Source organism: Schistocerca piceifrons, chromosome 7, assembly GCF_021461385.2.
Source record: "Schistocerca piceifrons isolate TAMUIC-IGC-003096 chromosome 7, iqSchPice1.1, whole genome shotgun sequence".
Taxonomy (NCBI): domain Eukaryota; kingdom Metazoa; phylum Arthropoda; class Insecta; order Orthoptera; family Acrididae; genus Schistocerca; species Schistocerca piceifrons.
The window spans coordinates 484550303-484572639 of record NC_060144.1 but is presented as its reverse complement, the minus strand read 5'-3'; the positions used below and the strand labels follow the sequence as shown (position 1 = coordinate 484572639).

Sequence of the window (22337 nt, the reverse complement as noted above, 5' to 3'; positions counted from 1 at the left end):
ACACAGTCACAAAAAGCAACACCATTCAAATCAGAAATATATACCCATTCCATGATAAGATCTAATAAAGTTTAATTCCAATTCCATCAAAAGCTGGTAATGTGGAGTTCTCCATTTAATGTGAGGAAGCACGAAAAATGGAAGGGAATTAAAATAAGGTAGAGTACGAACAATATACTTACAAGGAATTTAAATCTAGCAGTTGACACATGGAATCAGAAGTAGGAACAAATATACATGAGGCCACGGAACATTATATGAGAAAATCCGTTTTTGTTTAATATGAAACAAAAACAGATAAGGGTAATTTACTACACACAATATTACAGGTCTGTGAAAAAATAAATGAGAGTATGAGCACCATATTCACGATACAATTCAAAGAGTGCAATATACCTAAGAAGTTGTAATCAGAAACACAGCACAAGGAAACCAGCTTCCATGTTATGCCATGTCAGATAATTTTTATGTTATTTCCACTCAATAATCGTCACATGGTCGAAATTGCAATACTGGTTTTGTAAATAAATAATTTGACACTCAAAAGGCAACAACAATGTCGTTTACAAAATTTTAAGTAAGCATGACCACAGCTACAGAAAGTTATTTTTGATAGAGATTCCACACATACGTTACTTTGCAAGGTCACAAAAACGACTCAGTTTCCATGTATGCACTTTACAACTAGACAATAAGGCCCACCAATAAAGAATAAAATACGAATTAAAAACACGGATTTCGCGCTATGTTTTCTTGTAGTCAGAGTCCACTACCAGGCCACTAAAAGTGCTGCTGTTGTTTTTTGCTTCCATAACGTAACCTGGTCCTTGCACTCTTATATTTGGTTGTTCTGTCGTCCACCAGCTCTCTCAAGCAGTGTACGATACATGCAACATAATAATTACAATTGTAATTAATGAAAATTATAAAATGTGACTTTGTCCTTTGTGAAGTTCTTCATAAAAAACGTATTTAATTAGTGGCTCGACATTCTGAGTGGCAGAAATGTGTAACAATAGACACGCATTGAAATCAGGAAAACAAAGTGGAATCTTGAAACATACCATAAGAACCTTAAAGCAGCTTTTGATGTATTTTTTGATGCTCCTTAATTCAGAGAGAAAAGACTCTGTTACAGGAATTCCCACACCTACAATGTACAGCTGAACTGCCGACTCACGACTGTTACATTTTAATCTGCACTCACATGCTTTTTCTCATTATTGACTCACACGAAACATTCGGAATGGCATCATTTCTGAAAGTTGAGAAAAGTCAGATTCCTTTTAGCATGCCATTTTGGAGCCATCTGGTTACATCTGTGTAAAATGTAACCTGTTGATTGTTATGTAACCCCTAATACCGTGTTTTACAGAGGGCCCTTGAGTGAGAAAATATTCTGATAGAAAAATACATCAAGCTGAAAAAGAGTGTCATCATACAGTGTTCTGAGCATCGTAAGTGATGAACTATTCAGCACTCAAACAATGTGCATCTCACTCTGAAAAATATTTACACTAATGAGGGACGTTTTCAATTATAATGATTAAAATACTGGTTTTCATCGTAGAGTTCATATTGCTTTTCAACAAGTTGGTTCAAATGGCTCTGAGCACTATGGGACTTAACTGCTGAGGTCATCAGTCCCCTAGAACTTAGAACTACTTAAACCTAACTAACCTAAGGACATCACACACATCCATGCCCAAGGCACGCTTCGAACCTGCGACCGTAGCGGTCGCGCGGTTCCAAACAGTAGCGTCTAGAACCACTCGGTCACTCCGGCCAGCTCAACAAGTTGGTGTAAGCTTACTGAGGCTCTTTGGAATAGGGTTTTTTGCGCCAGAAATTAATGTTTTATGAAGAGTGGCATTTCCCTATCTTCCTCTTAGAGGCTGTTTGTTGGTGATGATTTCATGGCTCTATATTCTAGCCTATAAAGTTTTATTAGCATATGTCTTTCGGAGTTTACATAAGCAGAAGACCCATTCATGAGGTGAGACGATATGAAAGGTATAGGGTGATCACAAAACTTGGTTATAAGCCACAACATACATGAGTAACTGATTTTAATATGTTAATTGTTTTCCCTAGCTTGGGGCTCAAAAATACCTGATTTGTTATGCACAAGTAATCCAACTATCCAAACAAATATCCCATAATTTAACTGAATTTTGTGTTGAAATGAAAAGTTTGTGAGCTGTAGTTTAAGCCTTTTTTTGTTAAAGATAATGATAGGTGATTTGGATGTTTCTACACTTACACAGTCTGCAGTGATCAACTCTGACGGCGCTTTTGCTGTAGCTTCATCCAGATCTGTAGATGATGTATAATATGAATGTCGTCTACATACTGAAATATTTAAATTGTCAGCCTAAGCTGCTCCTCTAATTTGGCCGCAAATATGTCATACAGGAAGGAGGCAGAGCTTTGCCCCTTGTGGAAGTGCTATTACTACAATCTGATGTCTATATAGATTTTTTTTGGTTGCGTTATGTAGATTGTGCACTAGTAAAAAGTCTCGTGAAGACCTCGATGGTAAATAATATGTTGCGACCGCTACACACGTCCATTGCTGTGGTCGTAAGCATTATCTCCGTTCGAGCCATTCTGACAAACAGTTATGGCACGGGTTGAGTGACTGTGCGGTGACAAGAGAATGGCGTCAGTCACCATACATGTGTCAACCGCTGGGAGCACTGTGTTAATGCTTACTACTTACTCCTTGGAGTTGCAACTCGTTTACTTCATGTTTATTCCGGCCTCTGCTTGCTGTATGTTGTCAGGTTGCCTATAGTAACTGATTGTTTCCGTTCTGTTATTTCGAGTTAATAAAACTGTTGAAGCCTATGCTCAGCGTGTGATTGAGCACTTATTAAGAATGGGTAACACCACACGATCTAATATTCCCGTCAGTGATGACCCCTAGTGATGAGCGCTGAGAAGACTGGTCTGCAATAATACTGATTACAAGATAGAACTGCCTACGGGATTGCGACTGGTCGTTCGCCTTGCGCCACTTTGGGCGCATAATCTAGTTCCCTGATTTGCCCAGTTCGAGGCCAGCTTTTGCTGTGGACGCGACTATATTCGCATTCATAGTGAGTCAATGCGATCAACGCTGCGCTATCGAAGTTCACGGTGTAATCACGGTTCCACTGGCAGAGAACGCCTACGAAATATTATAGACAGAGCTTATTCGTAGAATTGCAGCGTCGCAGGAAGACCGTATCAGACAAGTTCTGACTCACGAAGACATAGGCGTCAGAAAATCATCCCAGCACCTGAGACACCCCCACAGCAAGGTGGACGTTGGAACAGCGCCTGACAATCTCTTGTGCACACTATGGAGTAGCCGTTTGCTCCACAGGTAAAGACGACATCGCCTTGCGGATAGAGATGCCTCTGGTCGCTGTTGCTGTACAATAAGTCATCGCCCTGAACCAACATGTTAGTGCTGTGGTAATGGTTGGTAGTGAGGTGTCAATGACCCTGCCTGTCTTAGGCGCTGATTAAGATGCACTGTCTGCCAAAGCTGATGCACTAAGTGCACAAATTGACACATTGATGTGGCAAGGAGGTCCTAGTCCCTACAGAGGACGTAGATGCAACAAATAAAGGACGAAAGTGTTTAATAGACCTTAGTATCCTGCCCAGAGCGTCACTGCGCTGTTGCAGACCACTCACTGCATTTAGCTTGTCCACCGCAAATGACTCAGCAATTGTGATGTCTGGTACTGGTGTGCAATATTACCAGACTTACGGCCACTGCGTACCATTGTGAGGCTAGAACAAACGACATCAAGGTCATACAGGTTGGAGACGAGGAGCACCACCCAGTGCTACGTGAACTCCCAACCTCAACGAGACCTCCAGGCGCACCACAGCAAATTTTGCATGATACAGTCCACCACATAAAAACCATGGTCCTGGCCTGTCTCTCGCCGGCCAAGACGATTGGCTCCAAGACGCCTCGCCACTCCTAAAGCGAGAAGGCGTCATTCGACCTTCCAGCAGCCAATGGGTGTCTGCACTACTCCCAAAAAGGGAGGATACTGGCTTCAGTGTTATAGACTGTGTGACGACATAAACCCGGATTTCCGTAGCAACAGAGAACGTTCTGGAGGTTGTTGTTATGATACCATTTGCAGTGTGTGAGAGCAACTTTATGACATTTGGCCTACGTAATTGTGCACGTACCTGGCAGCAGTTCACTGACTCTGTCGTGCACAGGTTGGCCTTTTATTTTGCCTATTTTGACAACATGTTAGTGTATTTATAGTCCAAAAATCAACATTGCCAGCACCTGACAGAAGTTTTTAAGCGTTTTGAAAAGTACAGCTTGGTGTTGAACACGGCGAAGTGAGTGTTTGGACAACGTGAAGTTGAATTACTGTGTCATTGAATACCTTTAGCAGGCTCATGACCGCTCACCGATATAGTTGAAACCATATTGCAGCTACCTAAGCCATCTGCAACAAAAAGAGCTATGTAGATACTTAGGAACGCTCAGTTTTTGCGGCCAGCATTTACCATACACTGCAGAACAACAGGTGCAGTTGAGTGCAGCACTAGCTGGTGCCAATGTTAAGGGCAGTTCATCTGTGGCATGGACTGAGGAGATGAATGCGGCTTTCAAAGTGACCAAAAAGAGCCTAGCACAAGCAGAAGTATATATGAAGGTAGTATCTGTTCCCGATAGAACAGATACCATTGATGACCGTGCAGCTTCTCTAGAATGAAACGATAATTAAATCGACAAGGGATAAGTCCCTGCAGTTGCACTATCCTCTGTGCCCTCAGTGGATCAGATGGATAGAGGAGTGTCTGCCATGTAAGCAGGAGATCCCGGGTTCGAGTCCCAGTTGGGGCACACATTTTCAACATGTACCCAGTGATGTACATCAACGCCTGTTTGCAGCTAGGGTGTCGATTTAATTATCATTTCATTCTAGAGAAGCTGCACACTCATCAATGGTATCTGTTCTATTGGGAACATATATAGTTAAAAATGGCTACCTGGCCATTGACCTTCTTGTGCAAACACACACACTATGCCCCAACTCATATGGAACTTGCTAGATTAATCTTCCATGAGTAATGAGTGTGATGGGCAAACATCTATTAGGCGCACTACGAATGTAGTGGTGTGGACATGTTGGGAATGTGGGTACATGGGGAGCGTGCAAGGGGTAATTACCTGCAAACGCACTGTCCTCTGTGCCCTTGGTGGCTCAGATAGATAGAGCGTCTGCCATGTAAGCAGGAGATCCCGGGTTCGAGCCCCAGTTAGGGCACACATTTTCAACATGTCCCCAATGATGTATATCAATGCCTCTTTGCAGCTAGGACATCGATTTAACTATCGCAAGCAGAAGTGCTAGCACACCTCAAGCTCGAAGCACCAGTGGCAGTGGTGGATGCCAGTCAGTTAGTCATCACTGCAGCTCTTCAACGATGGGTGGAGAGTGCATAGCAGTTGATGGCTTGTTTTTTGCACAATCTATCTATCGCCTTTCCAGCAAAGATGGAGTACAGACAATGGGGAGCTGTTAGCTGTATATCAAGCAATTAAGTACTTTCGACCGCAGGGTGAGATGAGAGAGTTTGTGATATACATGAGCCATAAGCCCTTAACATACACTTTCAAGAAAAACAGCAACACATGCTACCAATGGCAGAACAGCCAACTGGAATTTATTAGCCAGTTATTAAGGACATTCGCCATGTATCTGCTATCACTAATGTGGTTGCTGACTGTCTCTCTAGAGTGGCCACCATCTCATGCCCTGTGAACATGATGGCAATTGCCAAGGCGCAACAAGAAGATGCCCAGCTGCACATAATATTGCATGGTGGCACTGTGGCACTTAAGTTGTGGCTAGTCGACATGCCCAGCAAAAACATCAAATAGTATTGTGAGGTGTAATGCTGGAGCCTGGCCGACTTTCAAGTTAGTATTTCAGCGACTCGTGTGGGCAAGGATAGAAAGAGACTGTTGTGAGTGGACGAGAACTTAGCAGCATTGCCAACTTTGAAAAATCACTTGCCACTTTCACTCAGCAATTGGAGAGTTCCCAGTCGCTTCTTCATGCTTCACCCATGTCCATTTTGACATGGTGGTACTACTTTCTCCATTGGATGTCCTGTGAGTGATAGATATATACAACGGCCTGAGGCAGTACCTATAGAAAACGTTTCCACAAAACCACAAGCCACTGCTTTCACATCAACCTGGCTGGCGACATTCCGCTGTCCACTCCACATCACTACCAACAGAGGTCGACAGTTCAAGTCAGACTTCTTTGTGTAGTTGGCGAATTTCTGTGGCTACACACAAAATGACCAGTTATCAGTCAGCCAGCAATGGTATGGTAGAACAACAGCATCAGATGCTCAAAGCTGTGCTCACGAACCATGGAACATCTGGGACATCTGCACTGTCCCAGTCCATAACTGATATAAGGTCATTGATAGCGAAATTGGTTTATGGTGAGACGTTGCACCTGCCAGTATAGCTAGTTGATGCAAGCCTGCAGTCAGAAATGGACGACCAACCATAATTCCTTTGCAAGTTACAGGAATATGTAAACCACATCACATCTACAATGGCCTCCAAGCATTGTTGTCCAACTACTTTCGTATACGACGACCTCAATGGCTGTTCGCATGTCATTTTATGCACACACTGTTACAAGGTATTTCGGCAGCCACCCTATACTGGTCTCCACCATGTTCTGCACAGACACACATTCACAATGACTGTAATAGCGAACAAAAAACATGCCACCATGTTTCTTAGCAAAGTGAAGCCCACTTAAATTTTCAAGGAGGCATTACCCACCTTGTGGTCAGGAGCTGCATGCCACGCAGATGTGACACCGCAATTTCCAATCCTACTACCATAACAAGTTGATGCAGGAACTATGCGCATTACCCACTCCAGACAACATTTCCACTTCCGTGTTCGGTTCAGAGAAGACGTACCACACTCCACTTTCTCCAAGGGGTCTCCTGTAGCGACAACTACACACATTGATTGCTGTGGTTGTGTGCATTAGCTCCGTTCATGCTATCCAGAGATGCACTTATGGTGTGAGTTGAGTGACTGTGTGGTGACAAATGAATGGTGCCAACCGCCAAGTTTGTGTCCACACATTGGAGCGCTTTGTTAATATTTATTGCCTACTTCTTGGAGCTGTGACTCATTTAATTTATATTTATTCTGTTATCTGCTTGCTATACACTGACAAATTACCTAAAGCAACTAATTCTTTCCATTCTGTTATTTCAAGTTAACAAAACTGTTGAAGCCTATTCTCACCATGTAATTGAGCACTTATTAAGTATGAGTAGCACTACACATCTAACATTCCCGTCAAACCGGTAGCCCAAGAAGACTTAATTTTTGTAGCCAATGTGCTGTATCTACATTGTTGTGCACACATGCTATGTCCAGCAACAAAGCTGAAGTAAAACCTAGAATAGCAAAATACTTATAATCTCTAAAACATAGATTGTCTATTGCACCTTTTTCTCTTTTAAATTCAATTTGTGTGGTTCATTACTTATTCTTGTATTCTACCCATAACTCAGGGAACTGTTTTATTATACATTCAAAAGGCTTCATCATGTATGGAGTCAGGTGGTCAATATTATTATTATTATGTCTTGGATGTTTGAATAGCAATAGATTAGTTCATATTGCTGGTACATAGCCATATGCTCAGAGTTCATTTAAGTAGGTACATTTTAATGAATTATTTTAAATGCCAGGGACAAGGCAGTTGAGTATTTTAAGAGTTTATCCAAATCTTCTTTTGTGAAAGGTTCCACAAGAATCCTCTTCCGGTGACTTGCTTATTGATCCTTCTCTGGTATATGTTCTTTCTACTGTTGGTGGAACGATCTTATCAACATATTGAAACAGTTGACGAAGTTGTTTCCAGGATGTGTTTTTCGTTAAGCTTTTCTGTCATCAGCTATATGTGAGACATTGATGTGCTTCCTGACATTGTTTCAGAATACACTAAACTCTCGCTAATCTGGCGCTCAATAGCCTAATCTCTCAGTAATCCAGTCCACGTTTGCACTTTAGTTGCTCGAGCAGAGATGATGTGTACAATGTGAATCATCAGTTGCAACAATGCTAAACATTGCTGTACATATTTGAATGTATGGTCTATCTTTGCACTTTGGTATCATGGTTTCTAAAAATAAACATGTTACAGCAGCTATTAAGCAGAAAGTCGAAATTTTACATAAGCTGAACTGAGGTTCTTCACAGGAAGCGGTTGCTGCTGAGTACAGTGGTGGCTGACTATTTATAGCATCAAAAAGAAAGAAGATGTTATTCAAAATTGTGCAATCTGAATGAAGAGCGAGTTGTGAAAAAGCAAGCTGTGCAAAAGAGTGAGAATGAAGAAATGGTCATATCTGTTTATAGTATGAAGAAGGTATTGTAAGTGGCAGACGAGGAAAACTGTAAGATAGACCAAAATTTAAAAGATGCAGAAATAATCAAAAATATGTAGGAAAGCAATGATGAAAGTATGATGAAGAGCACATAGGAGGAGAGACCACAAAGATTTCTCGCAATGACGGCGCTGTAACTGTAGAAATGTTTCTGGTGTACATCATGGAACAACCATGTACATGAAGTACAAATGTTAATGCTTGTAAAGGGATTGCGTGAAAAAGCATTCCACTGTCGTGTATCATCACTGCACCAGCTAAAAATTTGAGATGTGTTTCATAGAGGGAGATATTAATGTATAAGTACATACCGAAGAACTAAATTTTCTATGAAAATGAATGTTTCTTTGGATGTAATAAAGTAATTTACTATGTGTTTAAATTAAATTCCAGCCAATCTCAATAATCCAGCACTTCCGCTAATCCAACACCCATAAGTGCAACGAATGGCCTTATTATGGGAGCGAGAGTGTAGTGAATGTGCTCCAAGACACAACTAGATATAGCACAGGTCTTATTGCAATTATAATAATTTTTATGGGGTGTTTTACTTATACTTCATGAAACTTAGTCTACACTGTGCTGTCACAAGCTAACATCCTTTACTCCACCAAGACACTGTTGGTCCTATTAGATATTGAACCGCTTTGTTCTGTGAGAACAAAGTTTTATTTACGTTTCTTATACATTTTTCATACTTTTTATTGGAAAAAACTGGATGATTTATTGAGTGTAAAGCCTCTTCCACTTTTTAGCGGCCATTCACCCAATTCACTTTCACTATGTTCCATTTTGATATTTGATTATACGTAAGTTCCTGGCTTTTAGTAGTAGATAGTTTTATTGCAAAAAGGTCTGATTGCATGGCATATGGAATGACTTTTCAGATGAACACAGAAATCATAGATATAGAACATTTTGGGAAGTCTGCTGCTGATATCTGAATATATGCAACAACTATTGTTGCATGTGTTCCCAATTCACTTTCAGCACATAAACAGAGCTGGCCTCTTTATCCATGGTGGTATCTATTACTTTTAGCACTCACATAAGCTACCTATTTTGTCTGACTGTTTCGTGACAGTTCTTGATTAGAATTGGTATTCTGTGGCACTGAATTTTGATGTACTGACGCTGCAGTTTCAGTCATCTGTGTGGCTGTGATTTTACCTTGCCGTTTCTACACAGGTTTACGTAGGATGGATAATCAGTATTAAGGAATATGACAGGAACAATCATTCGAAACATTAAAGTCTAGTAAACATGTCGTCTAAATCACATACCTTAAGAGTTATGAGCACCTTCTTCATCTTCGATACAAATTTCGTCTACTCTATTTTGAGAGGAGATAATATGGGCCAAAACAAGAAAAAATTTTGTAGTAAACGATGGCTGTAAAATGTATACCTGAAGAGTTATGAGTGCTTGTTTAGTAGAAGAGATGTTTTTAATAGCAGTGCACATGAACAAGTGGTCAAAGCTCTTATGTTTTGCACTTTTGGCCCACATTTACTGGGGATTTTTTCTTGGCTTGTTCCATTCTACCTCCTCTCAAAAAATGGAAAGCAAAGAGCTTGTAGTAGAATAGATCTGTTTCGCAGTATCGAAAATAAACTGCTCAAAGCTCTTACGATAGGCATTGACTAGACATTTTTGCTTTAAATGATTGTTCCTGTCATAGGCCTGAACATTGACCATTCCCCTGGGACACCCTGTTTGTGGTATAGTATAACTAGGAATTTTTCACATAGCAAATTTTACTGTAGGCAGTATAGTTGAACACTTTTCCTCATATGTTACAGCAACTTCTAATAAGCATTTGCTGGTTGTCTTACATGTGGTATCCACCTCAATGTCAAAATTTGTGTTTACACTTACGTCACTGGGCACCACTATCTCACCCACCGGTTTAGCTTACTGTGTGGACTGGCCAGCTGCTATTAATTCTGAAAGAACCTATGCCATATTCTCCCTCTCAGTGTGTCATTACATTTCACTATATAGACACAGTGAATCTATTCAGATATGTAGCACATACACTAAACTTCTGTTCTAGGAGAGCTGAAGGATAATTACACAGCTGATTGTTAACACTGCAAGCCAATGAATGCAACATGTAACGAAGGTGTAATTACTGAAAAAGATACTACATGTTCCAGGATCCCATGTCTCTCATGTTAATACGAAATCTGTGGATTTAGGAGAGCCATATCCAATTCCATGCAGGATCTCAAAGGCCCCTCGTGATTAGCACTTGGGCGGACGACATATTGTTCATTTTGCCATGTAGGAACCTCCAGCCATACAACATACGTTAGCAAATTGGCTAGTTTCCAGCAACAGGGATAATGCTACGACATCTGGAGCATCACAGACTGTCATCACAACGACAGTTGCAGCTTTCGTTGATGGACCAGTAGAGGGACACCAACAGGAGTGGTGTCATATTGGCGGTTCTAATACAGCTTGATGATGGACATATCCATACATGGAGGCTCTGAGATGGACAAATGTTGCCTGATTTCACTTACCTTCATCAAAAGGGCTTAGTACCTGGTAAAATGGTAAGAAATGCCAAAGGGTTTGCATAACTGTATTTTCAACAATAGACGTTAGAGCCCAATTATGTGTGTCTCATCTGAGTGGTATGTATGCAGATGCAGTATGCAAGATAGAGCACGAGTACACTTCACATAAGCATGCATGCCAAGATGAGTGATGTTACCCCACCTCAAGTCGCAGCCATGTGAGCACTTGTTAATGTGCACGCCAATGAATGCCACAAGCCTGTCTGTCACCACATAGATGCTGCATGTATGCACTCACTTGCACATAATCTGCGTATTTGCACTGTTTGTAACAGTGATGCACTTCCCTTACCATCAGACTTGCAAAAGTTCAAATGACGAATAATGAGTAAAGACAAAAATTGTTGTTTCGTTATTCATGAATAAGAAATAGAAATATTTATTTGGAACATTATTCATCTACACGAATAAAAACATTTATTCACCATTTGTGAATAAAAATTTTACAAATAATAACTAAATTTGAAATACAATGACACCTATTGCTCCAATTCTTCATCATATACTAAACAAATGAGCATTTTGTTGTTTTTAAATTATTTTTCAGAACAACCTTTTGTTAAACAGCTTATCAGAAATGTTATTTGATTTTCTAAGATTTGCCATTGTGACACACTAAAGAAAATACTTCCTATACATGCAAAGATGATATTGGTGAGTTATATCTCTTGAAACTGACATTATTTCAGGTTAAATATACAAGACTTTCAAATAAAAATTTTCCTCTGCAACAACTGAGAAATCATTAATTTAACTGTAGTTTTTGGCAAGTAATTTCATTGTAATTCCACATTAGCCTCACCTCTGAAATCATGTACAAAGTATTTTTTATGTTATAACATCATTTTTTACTCATGGCCCGATTTGTTTAACATTTCTTTGGCTATTATATTTCTGCAGTTTGCTGCAAACCTTCCTTGGTCATGGGCAGCAATATAGGCGAGGTATTTGTTTTTTAATTGTGGGTAACCGCAGTTGGTGTAGAAAGATGAAAAAATCTTACAATCGTCTCTTGACACTTCATCTAGAAAACAGTTGCTGGAGTGTTGTAATATTATTAACTCCTTTGTGTACTCAAACCCAGTGTGTCTTTCGAAATGTTTCTCTTTCAATTCTCTATTTAACTGTCAATATGTATGTCAGATCCAAAAACTATCCCATCCTCTATTGAAAAGATTACGCAGACTTATTCCTAAAGACTTTTGGATGATTTTGGACTTCAGTACTCCATAAACGTTTTACGAGAATTTAGATTTGAGGCCTGTTAACTTTAGCCATCAACAAACTCTGAGACCTTACTTTTTTCACTTGTTTTGTAGCACTACAAACACGATCGAACTGTGTAATAATATCAACGAGATATCCATATCCGACGGTTTTCGCAGTTGTGGTACAGTAGAGGAAGATGTTGGAGATCTGTTGGCTGCAATCTCATCTTTCACTACTTACGTAGAGAACTTTCACACAGCAGGGCTAGGTGGGAAGTACTGGCAAGTGCAGACTCCCTTGAACTGGGTCACGTCAACAGTGTAACTGCCAAGGGTGTCCACCTACGAAGCATATTTATGTTTCTGCGCTCAATCGAAGGTTGCTTTGAACACTATAATGCTTTACTACACTTAGTGGTGTGCCCTCGCCTTTTTCCCATTTCTGAACCAACTTATACAGCCTGTTAGAGGGAGATCTACAGCTCAACATGTGCTCCCAAACACGATGCAACTTTACTTGGTAGTTTTCCCATTGTTACATGTTATGTAACACAAAAAAGAAAATAGTAAGACCAGTGGGGGATCGAACCACAAACTTTCAGCTTTATAACCAGGAACTTAATCCACTGGTCCACTGAAGCACATAATTTACAATCCATTAATAACTTTGTAAAACATAAAACTGCACTGCAGCACGGGAACAAAAATTACTGATAGAATTTGTACAAAAAGTAAACAACGGAAATATAATGGCGTTCTATGATATTCGCTATTTAAGTTACGAATTCATGAATAAATTTTCTTGAATGATCTACTTACCCGAATAATTATCTAGACAGAAATTTATTTGAATAATGCTCATCTCTGTTTACCACTACATCCTATGCTTCCTCCCTCTTTCCAGTCAGTGCACGTAACATTGCCAACTGTAATGAGTCTTATTACTCCATTTTCTCAATTTTCTCTTGAGAGCCTACAGTGTAGCTAGACCGAAGTTTTTTGTTAATTATAAAAAGTGGCAATTATAATCAGTTGTCACACTCCTCAACGTAAATCTTTTTCATCTGTTCTGTCCAAAATATGCCTCAATGTAATACAATTTTAGCTGCAAACTGAATGAAAGCCTTACTTCATCATCTATTCATTCACATAACTTAAAAGTTCCACTGCTAATTCGGTGACTTTCAATAACACTCAAGTTCGATTATATCTTTAATTTTCGTTATACATAGCCATCCTCAGTCGCTGTGGTAATATTTGTTGTATCTCAGATATAAAGCATACAATTTCTCCATAGAAAACATAGACAACCAATATCTAAAAAGATTTTCTAATTCTAAATGCATTCCAACGCTTCCTGCAATTGTTAGTGCCATTACCTAGTGATGAAGCTGTATAGAGTCCACGAGCAAAAGAGCTACTTGTCTGTTGCACTGCACTCAACACTTGAACAACCTCATGGCGAGTGAAGAAACTGCTGGCTATGTAACGTGCAAAGCAAGTAATTGGGAACAAATGCTGCTCACTTCAGTCTTCATGCAGATGTAGTGCTGTAATAAAAGTTAGATTTCCGACGTGGCTCTCTTTCAATGTGATAACACAGAGCCGCATATTGCCTGTGCTGTTCTGTCCTACCTTTATACATAGTGAGTTCCGTTCTCCAGGTCTCTCAACCACTGAAAAGCATCTGGTCATTGATGCCAAGAGACTGGTATACCACCAATCAAAAAGTAATTCCTATTTATGAACTGACAAACGGTTGAAGAAGACTCAAGTGATGTTTCCAGATCTGTCCTCCATGCTCCGTTCAACTTGACATTCGGCTGGATTAAAGCAATTATTGGTACCAGAGGAGGCAGCTCCGGCTATTGCATTTCATACTCTGTGTATTTTCAAATCCTTTAAAAATTTAATCATGTAATTTTCTTAGCTATATGATAATACTCCCATCGTCAAGTCGAAACAATATTTCGATGGTTTAGCGGGCTGTCATCTTCAGATGAGACGTTGGTGTTGCTGAGTGTCATCAAAAGGTGGTACACCTGTGTGCATGCATAAATATGGGGACCTTTGTCCCATACAAGAGAGTCAGATTTTTCTTCCAAAGGTACATACAAGAATGCAATACAAAAGCACTAATTGTACTGAATGTTCTATGGGTTTATGCTTATGAACATGATGAATGGTGACTGTGTACAGTCTTCAGCAGCACTGATTTTTACTGATACCTTATTGACTGACGGAGATATACAGTGTGGTGCAAATGGCTCTGAGCACTATGGGACTCAACTGCTGAGGTCATCAGTCCCCTAGAACTTAGAACTACTTAAACCTAACTAACCTAAGGACATCACACACATCCACGCCCAAGGCAGGGTTCGAACCTGCGACCGTAACGGTCGCGCAGTTCCAGACTGTAGCACCTAGAACCGCTCGGCCACCCCGGGCGGCAGTGTGGTGCAATGAAGACATTTAATGAAGTACTATCCCTAGTCATCAGCATGAGTGAATACCATGCGGGGAACTCGGGCGCTATTCCTGGTACTGCCAGGGTTTTTTTCCTTGGTGGGAGTACTGGTAAGGGGTGCACCTAGCCTCAGGAGGCAAACTGAACAGTTACTCGACAAATTAACAGATGTTCCAGAGTCAAGAAACCTGACAACCCGGAGATTGGTGTGCTGACCACATGCCACTCCATACCACATCCAATGATGGCATTGGCAGAGTATGCCACAGTGGTTGGTCGAGTCCATGTGATCAATCTAGCGCCAGAAAGTAGCCCTTCACCTTTACCTTATACATTTTAAATAATTTTACACATTCATAGACATGACTGTAGTTTTGATTTTACAACATTCTGCATTGTCTATAAACGTTCTCGCTTCCTTTCTGGGTGATATGGTGATGTGCAACTCATCTTCTAAATATTAAAAACATACAATTTTGATTACTTTACAACTAAACACAATAAATATACTACAGATAAGTATGAGTGACTTAAATGTATACTAATAAGTATGAGTGTCCTTGCATTTTACAAATATCTGACTACCAGCCATCATGTTCACTGCCTTGGTGGATGGGATAAGGGTGCAAAAAATACAAGGTGACACTTAGAGAATGAAAATATAAACATATTATTACTGGTAAATGTAAGGGCTATACACTGCACGAAGTGACTATTAATCTTAGTAGGTCCGGCCATCTGGTGGTTGGGTCTCTGTGGACACTAGGCCTAGGGAATGAATGCAGGCGTTTGTTAAGTGTCTGGCCTGCTTGTAAAAAGTCCTAGGCATATAACAAAAGTGTTCCCAGAGTGGCTGGTCTCCTGCCAGCTTGTGAAGCTCCCATGGCAGGTGCAGGCCAACCTTCAACTCCCTTTTCTGTACCTATGGGGTCATCCTATGTGAGAACTCCCACACTGCTTTAGGGTACTCGAGGACCGGTCCGGCTATTTCAGTTAAAATGGCACACTAGCTGTTGTGGGAGTGTATATGGGGGTTCAATAGGAAATAAAGAACTGTAAGGTTACTTATTGCCATTAGTGTGGTGGTTTTGTTATGAGTACACCAGATCGGTCTTCTGTTGGGAGTGACTCTGAGGTAGAGCACTGTCTTCTCCCATGGTACAGCTATGCCTTGGATAGTCACTGGTGTAAAGTCAGGTAGTAAGGCCATCTGGATATGGCAATGGCTTGCTTGTTTGTCCCGTTGAACGATAAGCACCACGTAGCTGCCCACTCACATAGTACTTCGCCCCATGGAAGTGACATTGTACATGTGCAGAGTTCACGCTACACGTTTAGAGCAGTCTCGTCTGTGCAGGGGATGTTTGTACCTCAGCTATGCTCCAGGGATAGGCTGAGTACAGTGTATACAGCAGAGCGCTGATTGCACTACGCTGTGGAATGCTGGCCAGTATCTGGCACTGAGGATATGCTACCTTGTACTTGCATGTAGAAGTGCACTCCCCAAGGTAGGACAGGAGGAGCCATATATATGACACTAGCATCCCATGTACAAGAAGTTGATACAGGAGGTCATAACAGAAAAGAACTCCTGGCATTCGATAGCACCCATTGCTTTCTTGATGAGGTGTAGGAACTGGAAAGTTGTGGTGTGACCTCTGCAGAAGCCAAACTTCATTCTATCCCCATGTGCCACTTTAGACAACGTTGATAGGTTCTCTTTGACACCTTCGAGAGCGATGACAAGAAGCTGATGGTGCAATAGGTGACTAGGAAGTGTGAATCCTTTTCACTTTTTGTGACAGACACAACCTCTCCAAGATTTCAGGCAGCTGGGAACTGCCTAATACACTGGATGTTGAAGATGTCTGCAGCAGCTTGTAGGTGACAGATGGCAGCTGTTCCAGAATCCAATTTATTAATTGGTCTGCCCCTCCAATCTTTATGACGTGAAGGTAGCTGAGTTGTCAAGTCACCTCATCTGCAGTGGTGTGGGCTATCTAGTCGTCCTCTGAAGGTTCAGCCACCTGCCATGATGGCTGGTCTGCAAGCAGCTGGATGTAGGGTGCATCTGTTGGATCATAGATCTACATTTAAATCTGTACTTTGCGAACCACTGTGAAGTGCATAGAAGAGGGTATGACCAATCGATCCAGTCATTCCAGTTTCAGGGTGGGAAATCCAAATATGATACTTAAAAACTGTATCACCCACCTTTTCTTCACATTTCACAGTTAAATTTATTAAATTAAGGGATTTATTAACGAATTTAAGAGCTTTTATATAGTTAAAATTATTTAAAAAGGAGGTGTAATGAATGTAGATGACGTTGGTAGCACTGCTGAAAAATATTTGCTGGCAAAAAAGGTCGGTTCTATTTTTGTGTTAACAGATGGTGTTTTGTTTACTGTCAACCTAATCTCACTTTCCCATTTCCTGTTAATGTGCTCAGTACAATGTCTAATCGTGGTTGTAAGAACTCTGCTGATAACTTTTGTTATATTTGTGGTGAATTTAGATTAAAAAACAATAAAGAAGCATTACTAAACTAAAAGAAGGCGTCTTTGTCGGAAATGACATTAGAAAATTGGTGTCTGATGTTAACTTTAAATCTACAATGACCTTAAATGAGAAAGAAACATGGGTATCACTCAAGCAAGTCGTTACAACGTTCTTAGGACATGACAAAGTCCCAGAATATGTTTCTATTATAGCTACAATGTTAAAGAAGCTTAAAACTTTAGGATGTTTAATGAGCCTGAAAGTTCACTTTTTGAACAGTCACCTTGATTACTTCCCGGACAATATGGGAGATGTTAGTGAGGAGCAAGGAGAGTGTTTTCACGCTACCAAGGCCACTGGAACACCAACATGATGGGGGACTATTGTTGGTCAGTTCGCCGAGAAGTTCAACAAGCGACTCATCATAGAAAAAGCTACACAAGAAGCTTCAGTGAAAAATGAGAAAGAAAATACAAACCAATTCCAGCTGACAAGTGAAACCTCTATTAACACATATCATTGTTTTAAGTAGCTTACTGTAAATACAAACCATGCTTACATTGTAACAAAGCATTTCATTAATTTTCCCATTTAGCATGTAGTATAGGGTTTTTATACTATATAATGAAAAGAATATTGTTCGAAAACTATGGGTGATACAAAAAAACTAAGGCTAGATTTGGATTGAGCTCATAAAAGTATATAAAGATCGGTTAACAAACTATTTTTTTTAAAAAAAATCTCTTAGCATGTGTTATTCATGATGAACGGCCTACTGTCATGAATGAAGGCTTGACACAAAAAGTTGATGAGGCAATTCGCCGAAACAGGCGCTTTGCTATTGACGATTTGCATCAGAAATTTCCACAAGTTTCAATATCAGTGGTTTTTTTACATTGTTACTGACAAACTTCACTACAAAAAATGTGTCCGAGATGGTTTCTGGAAAAGTTAACAGAAAAACACAAGACAAAGCGAATGTCACTTTTTTGTCCATTTTGGAACACTATGACAAGGATGGTGATGACTTCTTGAGTTACATTGTGGCTGGTGATGAAACGTGAATTGCGCGCTACACCATAGAGAATAAATGTCAATCCAGTGAGTGCCATCATTCGAACTTCCTGACGAAACCACGAAAATTCAAGCAAGAACCTTCAAGACAGAAAATCATGCCCACGGTGTTTAGGGGCCGGGAAGTCATTGATCTGTTAGACTTTTTGCCAAGAGGAATGACAGTAAATGATGAAAGGTACTGTGAAACATTATTAAAGCTTAGGCTCGTGATTCAAAATTGGCAGGGGAGACTGAACTCTAGCGGCGTCGTTCTGCTTCAAGACAATTCTCGGCCTCATGTTGCGGCAAGAACAAGGACGCAACTGGACAAGTTTCATTGGGAATTATTGGATCATCCACCACACAGCCCAGACTTAGTGTCATCAGACTTTCATCTGTTTCCAGAGCTAAAGGAATTTCTTTGTAGAAAGCGCTTGGAAAATGATGAAATTTTGCAATAAATTGTTACTAACTGGTTTAATGGTCAGGGAGCAGAGTTCTTTGATGCTGGGATCCAAAGCTGATCCCACGACTTGACAACTGCTTAAATGTTCATGGTGACTATACTGAAAACTGAAAAAATATGCATATTGTATTTTGTGGTACAATTTATGTTCCTAAATAAAGTATCTCTCACTCCATTACAAATCGGTTCTTACTTTAAAAATGATCATCTTATAAATCATTGTAATTGTATTAGTTGTCCTTTGTACTTCAGTATTCATTGTTGCTACAACTGCCTCATATCCACTGATACTAGCTCCGATGTGAGCATCCTCAAAGAAGTCAGTTGTATTCGTTACCATTAAGGCTAAAACATTACCATGATAAATGGGATTCTGAACTAACCATTCTAGATAGTTTCCTGAGAAGGCATTTTCTAATGATTCACAGGATATCTTGATATACCACCACTCACAAAACTATAATTAACCCAATTGATTGTTGGAGGATTAACATCTTCTCCACTGATTACAGTATGATTAGGAAACTTGCATACCAGTGAACTGAGGTTTTATCTTAAGGTTTTCAGTTACATCAGGAAGTAAATCTTGTGGCTGGTAGAAGGATCCCATTATAATTTTATGTACGCCCTTGATATTGTATCTTGCTCAGACAATTTTGATGGAATTTCAAATGTCTACTTCAGTAGATCAGAGTTTCCTGTCTACTGTGACAAACACACCACCTCCATTTCCTATCATTTCGGTACATGCTTAAATTTTCCCCAAGAATCTCAGTACTGTGAATTATAGGTTTGTCTCCTGTGTAAACTTCATGTACAGGAGGTGAGCTGGGAGTTGTTTGATGAGGTGTTGCTGGTTGTCATTGCAATTGTGGTGTGGTGTGGCCACTGCAGCTGCTGAGGAGTAACCTCCAGACCCCCAGTCAACACCGAGCAGTAATCTTTGGAGATGATACCACTTAGATTAATCTCTGTGCATGATATAAGCATGCCATTCAGTTCCAGGTCCATGATGACTGGAACATGGTCTGATGACAGCACTGTCGTGTTCTAGGCACTGACGGTGGCCTGTCATAGACTCTTCATAACTGCAGCATCAGGAACATCAGCTTGTTCTCGGTTTGAAAAGATTGTTGGGTCATATGGTCAAGATATGATTGGGTTATCAGTCTCTACAGGACTCATTAGTTGCCAGTCATCAATGTTTGTAAGCCTGGAGTTCTACAGGATATTTTTAGCATTAAAGTCAGCATCTACGACTATGCTGACGTGAAGTGATAGCAACACAAAGATGTCACAAGCTACAGATGCCCACAGGTGTGGCCTGCACAGTATCCTGTGACTGGCTCCGAGAATAGTCCCTGACCGTATTAATAGGATTATCAAATAGCTTACTTGTAATAAATTCCATCAGAAAAGAAACCTAGTTATGAAAAGCTACAGCAATCAGCTGTGTCCCATTATATTTCACTGCACATCTCTCAGTGAAGCAGTGCTCTGCTCTCACAGATTTTGTTTGTGTTTTTGTATCTTTTTATAATGGCGGTATACCAGAAATCTATTCTCAATAGTAAAGGCAGTTTAACCAAAGTATATATTATCGCACTGGTGGAGAATATAATAAATTCAGGGTTTCCTTATGCCTAGACCATCCTTACAGAACCAAAAAGGGTACTAATCTTGGCTGGCAGGCGAATGGAGAGTTTTTTTATATTGTTCCAGTTTTAGATGGTACACTCCCACTAATGTTCCATGACAATTTGGATTTTTCCCTCATTAGTGTTATTCTACAAGAGAACCGAAATATCTGGATGAGATATGTTGAGCATAAAACCTATTCTTGACAGAAAGACTGCTCCATTAAAAGAGAGAAATACAGTTATTTGATATCTATTAAGGAAGAAAACACAGTATTCTCTCAGATGCCTTGTAATATCGTTTATTTGGATGTATGTTGTGGTCTTCAGTCCAGAGACTGGTTTGATGCAGCTCTCCATGCTATTCAATACTGTGCATGGTTCTTCATCTCCCACTACCTACTGCAACCTACATCCTTCTGAATCTGTTTGGTGTATTCATCTCTTGGTCTCCCTCTGCGATTTTTACCCTCCACGTTGCCCTCCAATACTAAACTGGTGAACCCTTGATGCCTCAGAAAATGCCCTACCAATCGATCCCTTCTTCTAGTCAAGTTGTCCCACAAATTTCTCTTCTCTCTAATGCTATTCAACTATCTGATTTACCCCTGGATGTATATATTTTCGAATCAAATAAATGGTGATTGTTTAAATTGTTTGTATGATACTTTTCCAGTTATTTCTCTTCTCAGAAGTTTACCATCGAACTTTATCAGGTGATTCCGTTATGAAGTTTGGTTTAGTCATTAATAAACTTCTTTGTTGCTAGTTCCTTAATTCCAATACTATGTCCCGACTGATTGGTTCACGGATAATATCTTACAACCTCACAGTCACCGTACGCTAGTGGACTAAAGGAAGAGACGCTTTGTTAACGTTTCTTCTGGTATGATCCGTAGGTGACATCGACCGCCGTTTCGTTGACGTCTAGTCGTTTAGTGTGATCGGTCTTCATTCTTGATGCCTAGTCTACTCCCAGTGAATAACTATCAGAGTTAACAATAATAAAAGCTATGGCCAGTGATCACTTAGCTGTGACAACAGTAGCAACCTCTGTGGTCAGCGGAAGTAAATGTGGTGTTTGTAGCTTATTTTGACATTTACTGTTAGGTATATGGACTACTTTCCGTAGCACCGTTAACCGAGCGTATATTGTTGTACATCACTAGTGTTTAAAACAACGATAATGTGAAGCGACTAGTCAAGTCCAACAAGCATGCAGGGAATTTAAACCCGATGGAAACGTTTTTGTATAATCGCTATGCTCTCCTTAAAGTGGAACCCAAATTGTAATACCGTTCTAACGCCAGACAGATTTGCAAACCGTACCTTATCCTGGAGGTGAAAATTTGCATGTGAGCCGAAGGGAGGAGGCGCACTCCACTGATATTCATTCAAAGTCGTGTTGACAGTGATGTGAAACTAATGCTGCACTTCCTCTGCGAATTTTTGTTTACCAAGAATATAGTGCACTGTTGCTTCTCGTGTGCTTGTGAAACAATGACTCGATACAAAATGTAAATATGCATAATAAAGCTTTTTTGTTTGGATTCGTATATTCCTTAAGGGGTAAGTTGTTAATCTATTGAGACCTATCATGTTTCACCGCTAATTTGAAATCGAAGGTACGTAGCTGTTATATTGTGCTTATCAAACATCAATGTGGCCCATTTCAGGCTGTTTAGTTTCTGGTGCCTCAACTGGTGAATGCACTGACCTACACGGAAGAATTATTGCTCCAGGCCTTCATTACGTTCCCGGTCCAGATTCGTGCACATTATGCATTTGCGACAGTGGAAGCCCAAAGTGGTGTAAGGCAGTTCTTTGTTCGCCGCCACAGGTTCGTGTATTTGAACTACCTGAGCAAGTGGCTTTTTAATCTTAGAATGAAATTCGGTGTGTGCATTCCTAATTACCTCCTAATACAGTAAGACACGC

General features: G+C 40.2%; 1 protein-coding gene across 1 annotated transcript in view; it reads left to right on the top strand.

The window, feature by feature from the left end:
- The first annotated feature begins 21452 nt into the window (after positions 1-21452).
- Positions 21453-22337, top strand: part of LOC124805261 — a 64745-nt gene continuing 63860 nt past the window's right edge. Inside the window, exons 1-2 of the mRNA XM_047265772.1 lie at positions 21453-21968; positions 22076-22239. Of these exons, the coding sequence (XP_047121728.1) occupies positions 21923-21968; positions 22076-22239 (210 nt within the window). The 5' untranslated portion in view covers positions 21453-21922. The remainder of the gene's footprint in view (positions 21969-22075; positions 22240-22337) is intronic.